This window comes from Palaemon carinicauda, chromosome 19 (assembly GCF_036898095.1).
Source record: "Palaemon carinicauda isolate YSFRI2023 chromosome 19, ASM3689809v2, whole genome shotgun sequence".
NCBI classification, from domain to species: domain Eukaryota; kingdom Metazoa; phylum Arthropoda; class Malacostraca; order Decapoda; family Palaemonidae; genus Palaemon; species Palaemon carinicauda.
The window spans coordinates 27097481-27120765 of record NC_090743.1 but is presented as its reverse complement, the minus strand read 5'-3'; the positions used below and the strand labels follow the sequence as shown (position 1 = coordinate 27120765).

The window sequence follows — 23285 nt, the reverse complement described above, 5'->3', positions numbered from 1 at the left end:
TGTGCTGTAATTCAAAGAATCTTGACAGGAAAACTCAAAGTACTCACTCGGATGCCTGAGGAAAAGTCATGCTCACGAAGCTGGGCGACAAGGTTTCCGTGTACATTTCACAACCCGTACCACAGAGGTAGTCGTTCTGCCAAGCCTGCATATCTGGTGACTAAGGAAAACACAAGAGTGGTCCAAATCACTCGGTCTCTAGCTTTCGTTTGCAATGACAACACAAACCACACCCAACATTCAAAACTCATGTTTTCTTGAATCAATAAATAATAACCATCTTACAAGGGGGGGTTCAATCCCTTTTGTCACTAAAAGGTTGTGAGGTAAAATAATTATCCCCTTCAAGGAGCTTTGTTAAAAGCTATTCTAAATAATTACAAGCTTTGAAGTTATAAATGCATACATATGAAAGTATTTTTCAAAATGTTGTTTACACCTGCTAAAATGGTATTTGTTTCCTGTGAAAAGCCTGTAATAATGAGGAATAAATAGTTACAAAGATTATTTACAAGTAATGTGAAGCCCCTTGATATGAGGGATATACAGTAATCAAGTCTAGTGTCGGGAAAGGGTAAAGCAGAGTTGTAAGTAAGGATGATGTAACTTCAAACAAAAAAAAGGTTAATTCTATAAGAATGGCTTGCAATTTATCTTCTTTGGGTCATGCTCTCTGCCAGACATGTTACTTACGCCGATGTTTCATTAAATTCAAGATCCACAAAAGCTGGACTTAAAGTTTCTTTGTACATCTCCATACCAGAGCCTTGCTGGTAGTGATCTTGCCATGGTGACATGTCTGGTGACTACCAGACAATATAATATAAGAACATGTCTATTTATGTGAGAATAGAACATAAAAATATACCCTTTGGATATATGAAAATTGTGTTGTTTTCTGTTGAATGCAAATGATAATTATGATAACAATTATAAATTTGTCTATCTTATTGATAGGCACACAGTTTACAAACATAGTGCTATGGTACAGTAGTCCCTCTTAAATATTCCAAGGGTAAGTAGAAAAGAATTTTTTCTTTTGAAAACTAAATCACTAGTTTATGAAAACCTAGTAGCCTAATCCTATCATGTTACATTTAGCATAATATTATATCCCTCGAAATATTTAACACTACCAAAGGGACACCTTATATAATACTCTAACCAAGGATAAAAAAGGAGTCATGTTGGGAAGTTTAAAGTTACCTATTACTTAAAAGCAAAAGAAATGCATTACAGTACCTAAACTAAAAAATATATATAACAATACAGTACAGAAACCATATTAATGAAATACCAATTTAAGCTTCTCACATACAGTTTACAGCATAAAATGATTTAGTACATGAGATTTTGGAATAAAATAAAATATTTATTAGTTTTATCACAATCACATTAATCATATTTTGTTTTACTTTCATGGATGAGGAAATACCTGGTACACCAACTTGTATCATTCTCAATTGAAAGACGAGCTGTGCACAGGCGATCCTGTGATTCGTGCTCGCTACACTGGTGTGACTATCATTTCCTTTCCTAGGAACACTTCTCGAATCTTTATATCATGCATTCCTGGTGTAACACAGTTCCATCATGTATATCCAATCTAATAGGCATTGCTTTTTTTTTTTTTTTATTGTTTGCATTTCAATCTTATGTAAGGTGCTGTATGGGATTGGAAAAGCAGCCATCAAAGTAAAGTAAAGTAGTTTCTGTAAGGGCATAAGAGAAGCAAGTACATGATGCCTTCCTTTTTGGGGATTTCATATCAGTTTACATTCGATCCAATCCAAGTTAATTAGATGTGGGAAGCACATTACTGACTACCAAGCAAAGGCCCTACTGTATAGAAATACTACGCTGGATATTTCAGTCTTTTTTCATATATACAAAACAGTACACTTTCCACTTTACTAATTTATTCTCAGTTTTCTCAGTTTTGTATTTCCATGATTATGCTGGGAATCTTGCCGAGATCCTACCACAATTTCTTGTAGCTCTTATTACTGCATAGTTTTGTAGAAGTGAATATTCAATTCTATACTGTACTTTAGTAATTACTGTATGTGCTTTTGTGTGTGTGTGTGTGTGTAAATTAACCCATTACCTAAGGGTTCTTTGTAACATTCTGTACTACTGTACTGAGTTTTCCATTATCCACCAATAGTGAAACACACAAAGTGTGAAATATACAATCTAGTCATCTATTGGAATCAAATTTTGAAGGGTTGTACAGCAGATTATATATAATACTGTATTGTGATTTTTGCATTGTCCCGTACACTTTTTCTTATACAGTACTGTACCAGTAAACTATGCATGTGAGCGAGGGGCAGTAAGGGTTATGAACCCGTTAGTTAGCTCAGTTGTCTACCTCACTTGTTTGATTTTAGCCTGTGCTCCCCACTGCTATGACTCACCAATGTGACAAGTTTTATATATAAGAGCTTGTAGTTTTTTTGTTTCTGCTAAACACAGACCTTCATCTCAGCAGTGTTCCCCTCAGCTTACATGAGAAATCTTCAGTGATTGATTACTGGATCAGTTGTTTTACTTGACTAGAATAGATCTTATAAATGTTGTACAATGGAGTTGGCTGTGGATGTTTCTCTAGTTTCTGGCCATGTTTAAATGTCTCTCTTCCAGTGAAGTCACTGGAGCATGATGATACTAAGAAAAAGGAAGGAGCAAGTTAGTTCGCCTTCTCGCATACCTGCCTTGACCTTCGAAAGGTGCCTTGTGGAAAGAAATCATTTGGTCACCCCTCAATTCAAGTGACTGCTCTTGAGAAAATTCCATCCACACCTTTCTTGGTTACTTAACCATATTTGACTCGTCCCTACAATACTTGAATTTTCCTGCTTCTTCCTCCATCATTACAAATGACTGCTCATGCTTCTCAATCACCAGTACAGAGTTGGTGAAAAAGTCTGCAGCCTCTGCTTTCCTGGCATTAAGAAAGTTTTTGTCATGAAGTGAATCCAGAATATTGTCACTCCTGGGTCTTTGATTACGGGATTACGAACTTTGCAAGACCTCTAGCCCATAATCCATATCAAGATGTACTGATATTTTCCAATATGTGGACCTTCAATCAAGGAGTTCTTGATCTTGAAAGGATCAAACCCTTCTTATGAACATTTCAAGGTTCAGTCATATTTATAGGGCTATAAGCCTTTGTGACATCCTTAGAAGGAGAAAGGACAGTTGGGATCAATGTCTTCAAAATTACTACCATCTTTTACTTGAAGAACCACCAAGGGACCTATTCTTTTAGGAGAAGGACGCTCCAAAATCAAACCATTGTTCTCTTAGTCCTGGGTAGTGCCATAGCCCTATACCATGGACTTCCATTATCTTGGGGTACAGTTCTCTTGCTTGAGGGAAAACTCTGGCACGCTATTCTATCTTATTTCTCTTCCTCTTGTTTTCTAGTTTTTATACATACATACATACATATACCAAGGCACTTCCCCCAATTTTGGGGGGTAGCCGACATCAACAAAGAAACAAAAACAAAAAGGGGACCTCTACTCTCTACGTTCCTCCCAGCCTAACAAGGGACTCAACCGAGTTCAGCTGGTACTGCTAGGGTGTCACAGCCCACCCTCCCACATTATCCACCACAGATGAAGCTTCATAATGCTGAATCCCCTACTGCTGCTACCTCCGCGGTCATCTAAGGCATCGGAGGCAGCAGCAGGGCCTACCGGAACTGCGTCACAATCGCTCGCCATTCATTCCTATTTCTAGCACGCTCTCTTGCCTCGCTCACATCTATCCTCCTATCACCCAGATAGTTTATATTAAATAGATTTATTCTAATGTTGTTACTGTTTTTGAAACATTTCCTTTTAATTGTTAATTACTTCTCTTGTACTTTATTTATTTCCTCATATCCTTTCGTCACTGGGCTATTTTCCTTGTAGGAGCCCTTGGGCTTATAGCATGCTGCTTTTCCAAATAGGGTTGTAGCTTAGCAAGTAAGAATAATAAAGGGATTTTGACGAAGGAAAAATCTATTTCTGGGCGAGACCTGTGCCGCCCAGTGAAATGCTCCTTAAGCATCATTTCTAAGGTATATTACTGCTATATATTACCAGAGAAAAAGTTGCATTGGAATGCTAGGGATAACCCAGCTCGCTCACCTATATAAGGTGTCGGTATAGTAACTGGGGCGTGAAAACCACTGTCAGAGGTCTCGTGGCATTTAGATCTCTCCTCTCCAAATTCCCCCGTTACTACGAGGTGCCGTTCTACATTCCACTACTGATCGCTTCTACCACTACCTCCACCCACGCGATCACCTTCACTCCTTTCATAGCATCTTTGAAGAACGCACGCGTTCCTTTTGATTTTTGTGATTTGGTGTTTTGCGCAAGATGTCGGATCTCTTGGAAGCTTCTACCACCAACTTGAGTATTAAAACTATCAGTTTTGAGGTTCTGGAAGTAGCGATATCCGATACATTCAATTACTTAGGTGTTTAAGTTTCGGGAGTTGGAGAATACCTCTCCCTGTCAGCCATTTTGATGTAGCTACCTCCGAGAGCTTCTGTTTACTTGACGACTAGCAATTAGTTCCTCATACTAATTGTGTTTCGTTTTGATCCTTTACATGGCGCATGCTCATTGCCATTTCGCTATTACACGATGCTTTTATATTACAATTTTTATTAGGTTATGAGCACGCATGGCTACCCGACCGGGCCGTGTACGACCTCGGAAGGTAGCCTACACCAGCCCGAGTCCTGGTGTTTTGAGTAACTTTAACTTTAAAGATTAGTTTAACTCTTATTGGTTATCATTCTTATATATAAAAGATGGGTCCTTTAGTTAAGGTTATGATGGAGAGGAACCTTAGGTTCGTAGGATATTATCCTTATCATTTTATCGTCCCAAATGGGTATTTTACCCGATTGGGTATTCTAACAGTTTAGTGTTGAAGTCTTCCCGACCAGGTCGGTAGCTACCCGATTTTGGAGGGCTAGGCTAAACGCAATTCCCATTCACGTTTTATCCCTATGTTCCTCTCTTGCCCGAATATTCTCATTAATTTCTCTTTTTGCTTGCTATCACAACCTATATATATATATATATATATATATATATATATATATATATATATATATATATATATATATATATATATATATACATATATATATATATATATATATATATATATATATATATATATATATATATTATTTGTTTCATTATTTAATCGTTAAAATATTTTATGGTCATTCTGTTAAGCTACGCTTGTGGGGATCACGTGGAGCTACTGTTTCTCGGAGGGTTGTCACACCTGGCCGGTTACAGGTCCGCTTGATCGCCATGAGCCATGCTCTTGGCTGGTTCCCGCTGGCTACCCACCTAGGTGGAGTACGCTTCTCCTCATCCCTCTCCCGGGGTACCACATGATTCACTCTCTATAGAGATTAAGCGGAGAACAGCTGATTTGTAATATGGTCGAGTACGCTCGCATGTGACGGGTTGTCGTAAGCCGTGCTCTCTCCTGGCTGCTTCGGCTGGCCCCCGGGCGGGCCGGGAGGATTACGGGTTGCATTTTAGGTATTCTTCAGGCGTGATTTTCTTCGTTGTTTTTTCATTCACTTATGATATACTAGAGTTAGCCTACATACGATTTATATCGTTTAGCATTACCGTGTTTCTGAGTGTAGGCTAACTATACGATCAAGACGAAGTAATCACGGAAGAATTTTCATATGATTTATATTTTTTGTCAATAGGTTAGACATAAAATTTGAATATTTTACTATTATTGTCGCTATTCCTAAGGAAGGTACCCGGAGCTGGCGGGAGTCAATAGAACTCCTCCCTCCCTAACCTCCTTATTTGGGACGCCCCTACCTTGGTAGGTGTTCAAGACCATTGGGTCATACTCAGTTGGCTCCCCGGAGCCAACGGGAGGTATTTTATCTGACTTAACAATTGTTAACTTTAGATTTTACATTCCCGGCACTGGCGGGATAATATAACCTCATTTACGACAATAATAATAACAATGAATGATCATAAATTAGTATCATGATATTTACATCCACCTGGATATTCTACTTCTGTTTAGCTTAATTTTAAGAACCCGGAGCCTCCGGTAATCCTATTAGGATACTCATGTATCATTTTAATTAGAGGTACCTGTAGTACGATACCAGATGACAGCTTGTGCTGCTGTTTTACAGCAAGCTTGTGGGCATGAGGTCTGCCGATCTCATGTTCCGTGTGCGGTCCAGGTGGACGATTTACTGGTGTGGCACCCGGACGGGTGCGAGATCTCCTACGGGCTGGTCTCTTAAGTTAACCGCGGATTCGGTAGGTATCCCCGTCGGACAGTCTAATATTTAGTTTGAGTATAAGTTGATAGAATTTAAAGATTATTTACTATATATCTTAGACGGCGGGTTTGCCAGGAATATTAGTAACAAAACATTCTCTTTCAGACCCCTCAGGCCACCAAGAGTTTCGCCTTGTCGACCCTCAAGATCTGGGTCGGCGGGTTCGCCAGGAATGTAAAGGCTAAGAAACCATACGTCCTGTCTGAGGAAATGTGTAGTTTAATCTAACCCAACGCCAAGATATCGGCGGAACCTATCATAGCCAAGATCAGGGAGGACACTCAGTTTTTGCCAGAGGACCTGGAGGTACTCGGAGAAACGGTTCTGGGGGATGTAACAGCCATCAACTTGGACCTGGAGCCGATGGTTCTGGACAACGCAAAACAAGGTAAGGAGGTAAGTGAGGCAGGAGGTGCACGGTCTAGGATACCCATTCCTAGCCCGTCACCGTCTAATTCTTCTCTAACTTCCTTCCAAGGGTTTACTGAGAACATGGCTGGGGTCAGGCCATCCCCAGTAATCCCAAAAGTAAAACAACTAAAACAGACCTTACCCAAATCAATTAAATCTTCCAAGCTGCCAAGACCATCCAAGTCTTCTTTATCCGCTAAGGTATTGAAAGATTCGGCAATAGGTACTTCCTCTCACCATGGGTCGAGAGCCAGGAGCAGCTCAAAAGCTAAGAACCCGGAGGCACCCTTTGATCCGGCAGCCTTTTCGAGCCAGTTAATGGAACAGATGGGCAGCATAGTTCAATCTCAGATTGGATCCTTAGTTGATCGTCTGCAGTCTGTAGACACCCTGGCACAGACACTGCAAAACCAAGAGAGTCTAATGGAGAATCTCTTGCGATCCGGACTGCCTCAACAACAGCAGTACGTAATCCCGGACGCCTCTAAACTCCCGGCGTTCGTGAAGAGCAATCCCTGGCGAATGGCATTACATGCCCCCTTTAAGGATGGCATGCTGACTATCGAAGGATGTGGCACCTGGCCGGTAGAGGATTATGAATTCTATCCGGCGGGACTTCAGTTCCCCTTCCCCGGGTTTGCACGCTTAACAGAAGAAGCGCTAGTAAGGCTAGATAAGGTTCCTAAGAAAACCGTTATCTACCCTAAGGAACAAGCACAGTCCGCTTGGGTTCGGACTTTGAATGAATGGGAGTGTGTTAACACCATGCTGACACCCCATAAAAGCTCATATACAATGTTTGTAGTGGAGGGACAAACTCCACCACCTTGCACCACGAAAATAGTGGACCTAGCTCTACAAGCGGCAGTCGAAGACAAGCCGATGCCGCAGTTACGGGAAACTGACCTAACTTCTATCCTATTTCCGGGGGATCACGATTGCTGGATTGATGCTCCAGCAACGTTTACAATGGGGAAATTGAACACCGACTGTGCTTCTACACAGTTCAGCGAACGGCTACCCAGGCTCCCGGATTCCCTGATAAAACTCAAATTTGATGCTCGCATGAGGCTGAGTTCATCCATCAACTCAGCCACAATGGCGGAAATGTCTTCTCTGGTATACGAAGAGGAGCCATTATTTAAAAGCTTGACGAAGTCGTTGCTGCATACGTTTCTATGTGACGCATACAATTTTGCGGTAGCCAGATGTAGATGCCGGAAGCACGTCTTGTCTGAAGCCTCTATTAGGCATGAGCCTAATAAGCTCATCACAGCACCGATTTGGGGTCCTGACCTGTTCCCGGAGGATATGGTGAACTGTGTTCTTAGTGAAGCTGCAAGGGTAAATCAGAGCCTCAAGGTTCGGTGGGGTCTGATGCCTAAACGAAAATTCGAACCATCCAGTAGCCAAACTAGAGGCAGGAAGAGACCAAGGAATTTTCAATCATTCCATGGTCAGCAGACCCAACAGGTGGTCCAGACGATACCGGTACCACAAGGGAGTCAACCTTCGACATTAAAGGCACAACCCCAACAGCAATACGTGTGGGTCACCCCACAACCACACCAGCAAGTAGCCACTACCTCCTTTACACCTTCCCCAGCCTTTAATCATACCTATGAAGCTCAAGGAGTGTTCCATGGGTACAATAGAAATGCCAGAGGCAGTAGAGCAAGAGGAGTCTTTCGCAACAGAGGCAGAGGAAGAGCCTACTCTAGAGGCAGAGGATTCTTTTCCAAATAGAGTTGTAGCTTAGCAAGTAAGAATAATAATAATAATAATAATAATAATAATAATAATAATAATAATAATACTATGATGATTGTCTGTGGAAATCTTCATGTGGGAAGATGAACATGATACGAATCTTAAGGACAGATATGTTCAAGATAATTAATGAGTATAGAGAGCTCATTTTCATCCATCTTGTTCCAGATATAAATACTAAATGAGAGTTGACCTTCAGATCAGAATATCTCAAGAGTTTCTGTGAAGTCTCCGAACTGGGGTTTAGTGTTACTTTTTAAGTATTCCTATGAACCTTTACTTGAATCATCTCTGTAATTTGACATTAAGGGCCATTCTCCTTATAGCTCTGGCCTCTTTGAAGGATACCATTTGAAGAACTGGCCCTTTCAAAGGTTGGTCTTCATCACAGATTCTGTTGCCAAACACAGTGCTCTACAGGTAACAGTCACTTCCTTTGCTATTTCTACCTTGTCTAAGACTCCTTCTCATACTGATGATTTTCTCTCTTTTTCAAGAGTGATATGTGTTGGTGTTTCACAAATAAAGATTAAAGTGCATCAGTTACCAGCTCTTTCCTCATTTTTGGGCTTTTAGAGAAATTTGGGGCTGACTGCAATTCTTTGAAAAAGAACATAAAAATGCTGCTCAACTTTCAATATATTTTAGCAAAAAGACGCAACTCGTAAATCTTGATGTACTCTCACTGGTGACGATTGCTAGAGAAAGATGTGTTCCCAACAGGGAGGAATCATTAACCATTATCTTCATCTACATTTTAGCTTAGATAATACCTCATCTCACAGGCTTTCTTATGAGGTGTAACTATTATGGTCGGTTATCATCTTGCACATTACTTGTGAGTGTGCAATCATAAACTCATATACTGACCAATATCATTGTTTAATATTCTCAGTTTGCAAGGCTGGGATTCCTGAAAACTATCTTCTGATCCTTTTCAATTTTAATCATACAATGATTCTCTATCTTTAGTCCATTGTCTAAATACAGTAGCTATTAAGCCAAATTTTAATAAAAGAAGGTTTGATGAAGCAAACAATGTCTTTTCATACAAACCCATTAATTATGCAGTGCCCTTCTTAAATTTTTCCATTAACTTTAGGTTTCAACACAACCATTGCGGACAGAGTTAGGGTTATATGATGGACAGTGAACAAGCAGTAGAGGTATCACATCTTGATGAATACAGGTCAGTGTAACTGGAATTTTCTCATCTATGAAAATGATACAATTTATGATTAATGGATTTGCTGGAAGAATAATGTTTTGTGCTATAAAAGTATGGTATCTAATAATCAAAGATTTTTTCAAGTGTAACTCTATCCAAAGATGAATAAGTGTAAGTACTGAAAACTTCTCTCCTCAGTTTGGAAGCAAAGAAACATGTGTCCCTCATAAATATGCTTCATGAAACCTATGATGCCACTTAGAAGAATGAAGAATGAAGAATGAAATTTCAAAAGCTAAACACAATAGCTAACTAAACAATCAAATCGGAGCAACAAACGTTAAAAAAATATTACTAGAGCTGTTTCCATACAGTTTCCTATAGTATTGAATATTAAGTTAAATATAAGGGTACATATGATCACTCCAATAAAATACCAAAAAATACATCTTTTTGTACAGTCCTTAGTCTTACTGATTCTGTACTTAAAATCTAAAAAATGCAAAACTTCTGTATTATATTTATATCAGGCAATGAGAAAGTAGATTCAGCTTTCATGTCCTATGCAACAGACTACGTACAGTATATATTCTTAATGTATATGATATCTAGTGTAAGAGGACAAAGACCTTTAATCAAATATTTAGCATGAACTGGAATGGATTTATGAATTTGGGCCAAAAGGCCGGGCACAAGGGCCATGGAGGTTAATCAGCGCTCATGTATAACTGAGGGAAAACCCTATAGATGAATTGTGAAGTAAAAATCTAAGAAGTTGGACACCAAGATAGAAGAGAGGAGGTAGGAATGGACATATAGTTAAAGGCTAAAATGTGATGGGCCAAAAGGAAACTGCAAAGACCTTGGGGTATTACCTATAGTAAAGGTATTACCTAATTTCAAATGTGATGCAGACTTCTATTTACAATGCTAAGTAATCTATTGGGGCTCCTTTAGCCTAATATCAATCCTGTCATGTTAATATGTATAAAACATGATAAAAACCAAATATAGATATTTTATATGTATGACTGAAAAACATTCCTCTACAATGAGCTAAACAAAAATAGCTATCAAAATCTTATCTAATACAAACCTCCAAAATTATCAGTGTTAGTTTCAAAAGCAATGTAAGAGAAGGCAATATAATTAGGATATCACTTCACTCAAAGAAATCCTAGTTAAAACTTCAGAAACTATTTTCCCATTTTGGAAAATAGTTAGTCTGGATGACACAGTCAAATAAGCCAATGGAACAGGGGAATCACTGTGAGTTGATATAAGTTGCACTAACTGCATTGCTAAAGCTTTCTGGTAGAAATAACAGGATTTTAAAATTAAAATCAATTATTTCCATACTTACCTTGGAATAAAAAATGCTATATACTACAAGTGCCAATTTGACGACCTCAATAAAAAAAATCTCACCGTCATTTCCCCCCACCCTCCACCCCTTTCAAGAGACCACTTAACTTCCAGTCACCAAGAGGTGAGTGAGGACACAAGGTTCCCAGGCAAAAACCAATAACAATGCTTCAGATTTATGAAGTTATGACCACCAACTTAATGTATTAACTTAACTAAAGTGGGGAGAAGGACATAAACTATTTTTACTCCAACTATATTATGTCAAAAAAGAATTGATTTTGTTAAAAAAATTCTGTTTATTTCCATGAATTTTACATTAGAACAGAAAATATAGTCTCACGTTTCCCAGAGGGAGGAAAGGTGATTCACTGATAACAACATGATTATTCTTCAAAATACATTATATAGAGACAAAATTATCTTTAACTTCTCTTTTTTTCTAATGTATGCCAACACTAGAAATCCACTGACATTCTGTTCTTTATTTTTCTCTCTCTCATGATTAAAACTAAACTGCATTATACTGAGTTATGGTAGAGAAGAAGAATAATACTAATGTGATCATATCAAAAACTCATTATATGGGTCATAACATATAATAAAAACGTAAAGAAGTCAATTTTAAACTTGTGACATATATTTTTCTCTCTCTCATGATTAAAACTAAACCGCATTATACTGAGTTATGGTAGAGGAGAACAATAATACTAATGTGATCATATCAAAAACTCATTATATGGGTCATAACATAAAATAAAAACGTAAAGAAGTCAATTTTAAACTTGTGACATATATAATTAGATCAAATTTAATCTAACAAAGTTACTACAAATAACATAGTTATCTTTCAAAAAATATTAGGAAAATTAACAGATATGGTCAATGCTCTGATATTGTGTGCCCTAACTTTCAATAATGGTAAGCAAGGCTCATCTAAATTGTCATGAGTTTGAACTATATGTTTAACGAGAGGAAAATTCCAATTAGGAATTGGTTAATTAGGAAAATGATGTGCACAAAACATATTTGGTACTGTAGCTCTAATAGTTACAGTTCTATACAAGCATACCTTAACTGCTCTATTATCATTACCATTACTAGCTAAGCTACAACCCTAGTTGGAAAAGCAGGATGATATAAGCCAAAGAACTCCAACAGGGAAAATAGCTCAGTTAGGAATGGAAATATGGAAACAGAAAAAATAGTGTACCTGAGTACCCTCATGCAAGAGAATTCTAACCTAAGACAGCGGAAGACCATTGTTCAGAGGCTATGACACTACCCAATTAAACCTAAATAATGATTTGATATTGGAGTGTCCTTCTCATAGAAGAATTGCTTTTCTACCCTTATCAAAGTAGCCACTCAACAATTACAGTGAAGTAGTTAAGCCTGTGAGTGAAGAAGAAACTTTTAGTTATCGATGTATTGTTAGGTGTATGAGGAAAGAGAATGTGTACCAAACATGCCACACTATTCAATGTATAAGCAAAGGAAAAATGAGCCGTACCAAGAGAGGGACCCAATGTTGTACCATTTGGCCAGTCAAAGGACCCAATAACTCTTTACCAGTAGTATCTTATAGGATCTCAAAGGATGGCTGGCCATAAAAAATTAAATTTTTATGACGAATTTGATTATTTATGGCTTCCTCCTAGAAGCTCGCTCATGTTGACGTTTATTATTGAAAATAAAAATAACATTTTCCCTCCAATTGTCTCACCTCCCTCGTATATAGTATGGTGTTGTATGGCAAATAGTGTGGTGTGGGTAAGCCTTCAGTTTACTCATCGATAGTGAAGTATTTGGGCCTCTTTCATTCATTTCTAAACACTGAGTATTTGATATATTTTCTAGAGTCAGTTTAAGTTACCTTTAGCTTCATTAGCAATGTTTTACACGGGTTTGGAAGTGTGTTTGTGTGTTAATTGTTCGGACCATTATTACTAGAGGATGATGATCTTCATTCGCTTAAGTGTCACGTGTCAGGGGCAAAAAAGTGACTTGAAATATAGATTTTCAGAATGTAAGAACTTATCAGAATCTCTAATGGAGAAATATTACCATCCTTACAACACAAGCTACAACACTAGTTAAAAAAACCAAGATGGTACAAGCCCAAGGGCTCCAGCAAGGAAAGCAGCCCAGTGCAGGAAGGAAATATGGGAATTATAAAAAAAAAGTTAGGAAATAAATCAAGATCAGCAACAATACAGGTATTAAAATAAATCAATCATTTATAAACTGTGAAACATGTTAAACAAAAAAACATTAGCAACAAGTTTTAATTTCTGATGTTCCACCAATTCAACTGCCTGATTATGAAGAGCATTCCACAATCTGGTCACAACTGGAATAAAACTTCTAGAATTCTGTGTAGTATTGAGACTTGCCTAGATAGGCTAGGTTCATGAGGACTCTAAACATAAAAGCAAAGTCTATTTCATCTAACATTAGCCGTTCTATCCAAACATATATTAACTACTCTAATTGGGCATAAAAATGTATTTCACAATTCCTGTCCACTCTATCAGCCAAAGATGGATGGGCACAACTTCTAGGAAGATTCCATACATCAAAAAAAATTCATGGGACTAAAATGAGGTAGCAGAGAAAAATTATCCTTACTATGACCAAACCCACATTTTTAGATAATGCTTGCAACTCGCTAATTCTCTTTGACGAAGCTAATACCAACAGTAAAAAAGGTTTGATAGTTACTTCCTTAATATCAATTAAAAGTTCTTAAGCAGGGACTTTTTAGAAGTGTAACACAATATTCAGAGCCCAATTAATTAGAAATTTACAGGGGTTTTTTCATTAAAAACAAAAAAACTACGGCTTTAAATACCTGTGATATTTCATCTTCGGAGGGTAAGTCTAATCCAATAAGTTTCAAAAATCGAATGAAACATCGACCTGTAACCCATGATAGCGAACAATCCTATCATAAAAAAGAAATGCAAACATTTAACAATGTTATCCTAATTAGTATTGATAACAAAACATCCTCTACTACCACATCATTTAAAAAAAGTTTGCCACTGAAGTTCATAGTTTTTCCGTTGAATTTCTCTTTGAGGCCAAAAATAAAGAACTAGGGAACCTTGAAAACTCTTTAGCTCACAAAAGCCAGTGGAGATTCTCCACGCAGCTAGCTGAAGCTACAGTAGTCAGGGTTTGGATGAAAACATCAGATATTAGCTGCTCAAGTAGATTTCATACATTTAGTAATGACCACAGATTAGAAACGAATGTCTTTAACGCCTGAAGGGAGCTACGAAAGCTATTCTTGTTGTCGGGGATTCTCCAGGAATGAAAGGGTCCTGTTTAGCTGTACATGTTTGAGTTGTATGAATGATGAGGATTTAATGAATGGTAAAAAATAACAGATTTCATGGTATTAGAATGGGTCCCAGTTGACACTTGATTTACTTTGGAGAATTTCCAGACTCCAGATATTATAGAAACCTGATATGGAAGAAAATATTGAATTGTGCTCTTGAGCTTCAGGCAGTTTTGATAAAGTAGAATAATCTCTTCTATTAAACATAAAATTCTAAAATATGCTAGCACAATAAAAAATAGTATGATCCAAAATAGTAGATATCTGAACTTATATTTTCTTTAACTTCAAGGAATTCGTTCCTGAAGTAGAATCAGCAAAAGAAAAAATTTCTAGAATTCTCTCCAAGGAATCTCCAAAGGCAGAAAACTCACAAGTTTGCTAAACTGTATAGCCTGAAATCATGCATTACCTTAAAATGAACTCTACTAAAGATTCTAACTAAAGTTACAATGTGATACTGGAGGCAATTGAATAGTGAAAAAAAAAACTTGTCTTTTGAAAGTAACTGTGAGTTTAATAACAAGTGAGATTGTGATCCGTCTGTTAATCAGAAATTTTGTTCATCAACTCCTCTAACTTTCAAATTAACACAATAGATAACCGAGGCTGGATTCATGCCTATTTTGAGACAGGAAAATATGCTAAATGATCAACAGCTATCTCAACCTTTGCAGGTATAGCCTAGCAATTTTGTTAAGTAAAAACACCAAAGAAGTACAATTTGCTAAAGGCAATCATCCTCTGGCCTTGGTTTGGAATCCCTCCTGAAAAAATTCTTGAACACATTTTCATTTCACATTAGCTTCCTATTTCACTTCATGTAAAGTACAGTATTGAAATTTGATCATTTCCATAAGAGTCAACGATAGAAAAGTCACTAACTGGATGTAAGGACCTAAGCAAATTCTTTTTTGCACTCCTTCCCTTTGTTGAAGAGAAAATTAAAGAAATTTGAGGATCTTTGATGCTTCTGCTTTCATGTAAAAAAAAAAAAAAAGAAGGAGTGGAAACGGAGGAATCATTTGAGATAATTTGAAAGGTTTGACTTTATGCTAAATTAATTGGCCACCCTCCAAGTCCTCATAAACAGGATGCAGAGTCAAGTCCCGGGGGAAAAAAATCTGTTGGTTTACCCCAGCCTTGTATGTGGATAAAAAGGATAAATGTAAAATTTGTCACTCCTCATACTAAAACAATTTTCTTTAACTTTCCAGTATGTAAGGGCACAAGACATATATCTGTTTGTTTCCCCTGATCTAAAACCATATTTCTGGGTCGGCCTGTGACGGATTCAAACTCCTGGCAATACATACAGAATGCACTGTACAACTAATTATCATCATCATCAACATCATCGATTAAGTTTACGTATCTTCACTGGTAAATGTCCCTATTTTAATTTTCTATTTACATATACTATTTACATATACAGTATGTACAATCTGTCTAAAATACAGTAAAGGTAATTCTTAGCTTAAAATGTGTTTAAGAATGAATAACTGGTTTATAAGTATTCAGAGGGCTTATAAAAGCTTAAATTTATAAAGATAATAAAGGAATATAAAAAATGATAAAAGTATTTTTAAAAGATATACTGTAGGTTTTTGTACTTATTTTGCAGGTTTTCAGCTAACCGGGGGGGGGGGGGGGGGGGCTGGAATGTTACACCTGTGATAGGTATGGGATCACCACACAGCATTATGAGTGACTCGACTGCACTCTATAATCAGTGGAATTGATAGCTTTATGTTGCTTTTACCTTTTATAATAGAAATAAAAAACACTACCTTTGAGGGATGATTTTCATAAGAGCTGATTGCTTAATAAATGAAAAAAGAACTCCTAGCATTTCCTGTACCCCATGTTATTGCATGCCCCTAGCTGGTACCCATTTAAAACTATGGCACGCAGGTCGAATTTGCATATTAGAACTCTATAAAAAGGTAATCACAGTATAGTAAGGAGTTTAAGGGACTTCATTACCCAAATGATACATGCTCATGGAGGCATTGAAGATATAATTTAACTAAGAAAGAAAATTCTTGATATAAAGTATAACTAATTTTATGCTTTTAATGTTGTAAATGATGCAAAATCAATGAAGTAAAGGGAATTTGGTGAATGAGGGGACAATTGTATTGAGAATGATTAAAAAAACTGAGAAAATAAGAAATTTCCTCTTTGACTACTTATGGAAAACTATTGTTATTTACTCGTCATGCATGAGTAAATTTATTGGGAAAGATTTAAAGTCTATTGAATATATGGTTGAAATTCGAGTAGTATCATTAATCTGACCAAATCGCCAATTTCACCGATCTTGAGGAAGTACCGTAATTAATTTTGCCATTACTGTACAGCAAATTGGTTACTCGACATCCAACATTTTGACCGAATCCCAAATTTCACTGATCTTAAGGAAGTACCATAATTAATTTTGCTATTAAAGGAAATTGGCATCCAACCAGGAGTGTAAACATATGATACCTTCATCCTTTAGCAGTCCAAAGCACATCAAACAATATGATACGAGTCATAATATAAGTTCTGTAACTTCTGTTGGCAAGCATTTGATAAAGATAGACTCACATGGTAATAGATACATATGATAAAACATGAAAAAAGTTAAATAATACTAAAGATAGGGAATGCATTCATTTTTAATTTTATTGGTTTAAATAGAAATAAGTAAATGAGAATCCAAAATTAAAATTTGTTACTCAGTACAGTAGTGAAAATAATGTATGACGGTAGTACAGTATTTATAGCAAAATTTGAGGTTATGCTAGTATCTTTCTCAAAATAGTTGACTCATTGGTATCAGTATAACAATTGTGGGAGTGCATAAACTTACTAAGCAAATCTTTGTATAAAGATACAAATTTACGTTACTCTACGGTACTACGTCATTGGCCACTAAAGACACAGACACTTCAAAAACACTTGAAAATGACATCATCAAAACACTGGTCAGATTTCCTAGACCTGTTTATATTGTTTTATTGTCAATAGCATATCTTCCCTTGTACTCTAGCCTTAAACTAATTCACGATATGCATTCATATTAATGTCATTGAGGTATATATATTAAGAAAAACAAAGGGTTAACAAAAACTTGCAGCAATGGCCTGGAAAACACATAGAATAGGGATTGGCTGCGTTTAAATATAAATTATTCGTCTTGCAATTCAGACAATATCTTGGTTGAATATTAATGGAAGATATACCCGCATAAAGTTGAAATGTAAAAATACAGAGAAAGAGTCCATAAAATCCACACACTAAATCCTAAAGCTCCAATCATAAGAGAGTAGAAAGACCGTCACAGTTACATAACGCAATACAGTCAGCCCTCCATCTTCGTGGATGTTAATGTAACAGAAACCATTGACTAAATGAAAATAAAAATTTACTTAATATTGGTGCCCTACAGTCAGTCCACTCATAGACCCCTAACCAACTGAACCTGAAGACTGCCTACGTGCAGTTGACTAACATTTTAAAAACATACTACTGTACAGCACACTGTTTTTACGTAGTCCACTAACTATAATGTAGGTTATATAGTGCTACTGTACTATACAGCTAATTGTATATACAGTACTGTATAAACTCCAATTTTTACACACTGCCTTGATAAACTCCTAAGTCATCTACATAAATAGACAATCTCAAATCCTTGAAATTTAACTAACTAATAATATTTAATCTAATACTTTAAATACATTAGTTATGATCAATTTTTACTTTAATGTGGTTTCTCACTACTCTCTCATTAAATCATCAGAACCCTAACTGAATGGTGCACTAGAATGACTGAGTCAGGCTATGATTTGAAACAGGGCAGGTTAGGCCTGAAAAATTACCCTTAATCCAAGACTTGGCCTTCTAAGCTTCCACAAAATAAACTAATGATGTTAAAGCTTTACAAGTTTATGACTATATCAAAACTAATCTCATTACGACTGTAGCAAAGTCAAAAGCTGGAGTGGCATTATCAATATAATCCCCTTTAAAATCAACTAGCCTAGTCTTCTCCGGATTTTCCCTTCAACTAAAGGTAAGCTTTTCTTTTCTGGGTCGACCTGTGACGCCCGGTGAAAAGGTCCTTCTTATCACTTTTCTGATATAAATACTTCCATGCTAGGTTCTTTTTAATCTTAAGTTAGATTATTGGCCAGGTGCCATTATTTAGAACCGCTGTTACTTTTAAGTACTTATGTCGCTTCCGAGTCCGTTTTATTGTTAACGATTATAACTTTAACCTGATCAGTAACCATGACACACACCTCCGAGGAACAGTGAGGCCTTTGCACTCTTCACAACAAATCTCTAAACTAAAAAATTGTCCACAGCACGAAAAACAAGAGAAAGTTCATCATAATTGCCCAAAAACAATTCTTTTGCATAATTATGCAGGAATAGATAAAAAATCTATGCAGGAATAGTAAAAAATCTAGAAGTGGACATTTTTAAACCATCAAAATACAAACAAAACCCTGACAATCTAGAAACGATACATGAGCATTGTGTTACTGCCGATAGATGCTGTTAGTCTCATTGTTTACTAGAGGCATTTGCATATTAAAAGGAAAGAAAATGGATAATTCTTTTATTTTTAAGGGGTAGGCTAACATTAACATAACCAAGCTTCTGGAGACGAAAACAATATGACCATCAGGTCAAATTTTATCATTAACTTTCTATTTATTATTCATTATCTCTTCAATTTATTTTTCTTTCTTTTTAGTTTGTTATTTATTATTCATTATCTCTTCAATTTATTTCCCTTTCTTTTTAGTTTGTTATTTCCATTTAATATGGTTTCATTCTTTCCCATAAAAGAAGTTACAAGGTTGAGGGGGTTTCCATTGTAGTTTATAGAACTAGAACAGAAAGAATAGACTTTTGTCTATGTTTGGTTCAATGCATATCATATAACTTTTCATCTCCCATTCTTCTTTCTTTTCCATTTCCTTCTCAATCATCTTTTCATTTCTGTTATTCACAAATGTTTATTGTTCATTTCAGTCTAAACTTTTTTGTTATAGAAATTCAAACTTGCAATCAATATCTTTATGTTGAACAAGCTGATATAAGTCTCTCTTCATACTATATATATGACAGATCTATTTTAACACTTTCTGATCTTAAAATGTTTTATATTAATTATTCATTGCTTCTCATGAAGTTTATTTATTTCCTTTCCTCACTGGGCTATTTTTCCCTGTTGGAGCCTTTGTATTTATAGCATCCTGCTTTTCCAACTGGGGTCATAGCTTAGCTAGTAAAATAATAATAATTCCCATTCTTATTATGGTACTTAAATTATAGTTATTTTCTTTTCATTCAGTATTTCCCACTATACAGTATTTCATATGTATCAATTGTATTTATTGCAGATTTTGTATACATAAATTTACTGTAACTTTTATTTCTCACTTTGCTGAACCCTTTCATGCTTGACTGTGTACAACTGGCCAGGATATTCTACTCGATTACATGGACGCTGTACGTAGGAGGATTTATTAACCCTTTTACCCCCAGGCTATTTGGAACTTTCCAGCCCTTAACCCCAAGGGGTTATTTTTTTTCAAGCACATTTTGCAGTATATTTTTTTTAAAATTGCTCTGACAGCCTTAATTTTCATCATAGAGAGGTCAGGTTGGTCTCATTCTCTTGGAAAATGCCTGAAGTTTCTCAAAAAATTATCAAAATTATGAAAAAAAAAAATGTAAATAGCAGTTTTTTGCAAGGACGTACCGGTACGTCCATGGGGGTAAAGGGATGAGTTTTGTGAAACGTACAGTACATCCTTTGGGGGTAAAAGGGTTAAAATACGAGAAATTTAGAGCACAGTTTGGTCGTGCAATGGAAAAAGCTAGGCACCAGTCTTGATTTGCTTGTTCGACAAAGAAATACTTTTCTTATAACTTTACTTCTTAACGAAGAAGTGGCACTTTTCTTTAAAAATAAAAAAGCTCTTTAAAAATATCATAAGAACATGAAATAAGCTTACCTCTATTCCTTTTCAATGTGAAAAAAAACACAATCAGAACTGGTGGACAGGAATATAAAGAAGCTTGACGTTGACATCGAGTTCTTAACAAGCTAACTGGCTGTACACTACAAGGAAATTTCACGGCAAGGAAAATAAGTTTTGAGTACTCTAGACCTGAACATATTTCATATTGTTATGTGATGGTAACTTTAAAGAAATTTCTTTTAAAAGAAGTGCAGATTTTTGTTATGTAATAAATAGGAAAGTTTTCAACGATCATAAATTCTATGTAGATTTTAAATTTCATTATTCTACCTGAAATAACAATTTATAAAAAATAAAATTATCTAAGCATCCAATAATCAAATAAAAACAAAAAATTTTCAAAAATTTTACCTATTATAGAGAGAGGGAGAGAGAGAGAGAATCTTTTCTTATAAGAGAAATGCAAATTTATATCTTTCATCATGAATTTTATATTATAAAATATTACTTGAACTTACTGTATATAAGAGCCTCTTTCAATTTTACACCATACAGTACAATTGGAGAGGTAAAAAGGAAAGAGAAGAAAAGGGGTGAACAAAATCAATCACCTTGTGCAGCAATCCTAACCTAGATGATGCCGAGAAGGTCCCAGTAGAATCAAAACAAATATTCAAAATATTTAGATGATCTACATATGAGGATTATAGAAACTGCAAAGAAAAAATCTGTGTTGGGTTTTGCCCCGGAACCTGGTCTCCACTCGCCATTTGGTACACGACATGTAGGTGACAACGTAGGGGACCCTCAAAGGGAGAGGTAAACGGCAGCGAGAGAAAATTTTATTCATTCCTATCAAGATCATCAAAGTGGCACTTGTAGAACAGTAAATAACATAGCATTTTCTATTCCAAGGTAAGATTCATGGAAATAATTCAGATTTTGTAAATGCTTGGTTCCACAAAGCAGGGTTATCATGGCTATCATTCATGCAGAACTCCTGAAAACATTACAGTATTCAAGTCTACGCCAAAACTGTGTTTATATGTACTGTAAAAGCCTTCCCTTAGAATAAAGACAACCTCTGAAATATTTTTCTCATCATAAAAGTGCCTATAAGAACTTATTTATAATGTCAAATTTTAAGAAACCTATTTATTTGAAAGTGACACTTTTATTACCAATATACATATTCTTTTTAATAAAAAAAAGGTTTTAGTGTACAATACTTTATATAATTTTCTGTTTGATAATCAACACTAAGGCTCTTTAGTTTTAAAGGTTATAAATCTCATTAACAAAACAATTGTATCTAGTCCAAGTCTACCTATTAAACCGTGTACCTATCTGTTTCTATAAAACTGTCACTTAATTCAATTGCCTACTTAGGAATTAAATTCACATGCAGTATATAATGGTATTTGAATACAGTACTATGATATAAACAACTAACTAACCCTTAAGATGATCATATTTTCCTTAAACTCTTAAAGCAGCAAAATTAACATTTGAAATATGATAACATCTAAATACACTATCATACTTCAGAGTAACTGTAAAATTTACCTAAACAGTAAAATAATAAGAGAATGAATTTTGAGACACAATTATGTTATTAACAGGATGAAATGTTTAGGAAGAAAATAATTCACCAATGATAATATATGTTTAAGAAAAATAAAAACAATGTGAAAATCTTGATATGGCATAATAAAGAATTAAGAGTCCTATTTACTGGTCATAATGGAGCTTCTCCCAACTATTCAGAATTATGATAATTTGTCTATAACCTAAATTTACTGAACATGCCTAATACACATAGAATCATAACCCTTTACTGCACAATATTAAGCGAGGATTTTACCATTCAAAAATATATCCCTATTACCTTAAAATTTTCCATCTAACAGCATACTTAATGGAAAGTTACTTGCAATAGATAGAATAATTATTTTCTTAAGCACATATTTCCCATCTTAATTCAGCATGCAAATATTTAATACTCTTAAGAAATTAGTGTAATTTAAAATTAACCAATGTTGTACTCTTAAGGTAGTGTGTCCTACTACTGAATTATAGTTCTTTAGTATGATCACCTGTAAAAGAACCTGTTGATACAAACAGCTAGAGTCAAATAAGAAGTCATGAACACCCACAGCTAACAGTGAACTAACTTGCAGGGTGAGCTCAATATATTGATAATTTGTCTTTTTTAGAATTGTTGAAACATAAGAAATATGCACCCATTGCTTAAATCTATTTTCTTATGATAGATTGGATATTAACTGATTTTTGTGTGTAACTTTATGGCTAAAGTAAAATATATATACTCCTTTAAATGGGTACATAGGAAAAAATATACAGCTATATTTATAGAACAATTCCAGTTTCCAGTCTTAGGGAAAAGCCAGAGTGAGATATTTACAGTAATTTACAGGAATCATAGGGTAATCCCTGGAATTTGGCTTCTAATTCTAGACTGATGAAAAGCTGTCCTGGCATTCGTAACTGATTCCTGGTCATCAATCAAAAAAATATCTTAAAATGTTCTAACAGCACTCTCTAACTAGACAACTCTTTATGATGTTTCTATTAGATTGTCATAAGGAATTTGTTCTCAGAAATCCATAACTTCCCAACAAGTTTACTGTAAAACAATATACGACTAAATACAGTAGTCTCCTTAACTGACCAAATGATAATAGGCAAAGCAAAAAGTAACATGATAACAAAGCATCATAATAAAATAAGACTTAATACGTCGAGGTCTGCTTAGGGTCACTACATTCACAAAAATCCGGAATTTCCATAGAAAACAATACAATAGAACGTATTGTGCACAGATCCTAACTGATTTGCAACTTCATAGAT

At 35.7% G+C, this 23285-nt stretch overlaps 2 protein-coding genes across 47 annotated transcripts in view; one reads left to right on the top strand and one right to left on the bottom strand.

Annotated features, from left to right (window-relative positions):
* The window catches only part of slo (calcium-activated potassium channel slo), a 608128-nt gene that overhangs the window by 93143 nt on the left and 491700 nt on the right, over positions 1-23285 (bottom strand). For 25 of the 46 annotated variants that reach the window (XM_068393340.1, XM_068393345.1, XM_068393342.1 and 22 more), the window contains exons 10-11: positions 13930-14022; positions 48-160 (exon numbers count right to left, since the gene is read on the bottom strand). In XM_068393340.1, coding sequence (XP_068249441.1) covers positions 48-160; positions 13930-14022 — 206 coding nt within the window. Of the gene's footprint in view, positions 1-47; positions 161-693; positions 807-13929; positions 14023-23285 lie in introns of all 46 variants that reach the window. The other 21 variants (XM_068393381.1, XM_068393364.1, XM_068393384.1 and 18 more) reach the window with 2 other exon arrangements.
* Positions 6725-8518, top strand: LOC137658656 (uncharacterized). The gene has a single exon (XM_068393600.1). It carries the CDS (start codon positions 6725-6727, stop codon positions 8516-8518), a length of 1794 nt encoding a protein of 597 aa, XP_068249701.1.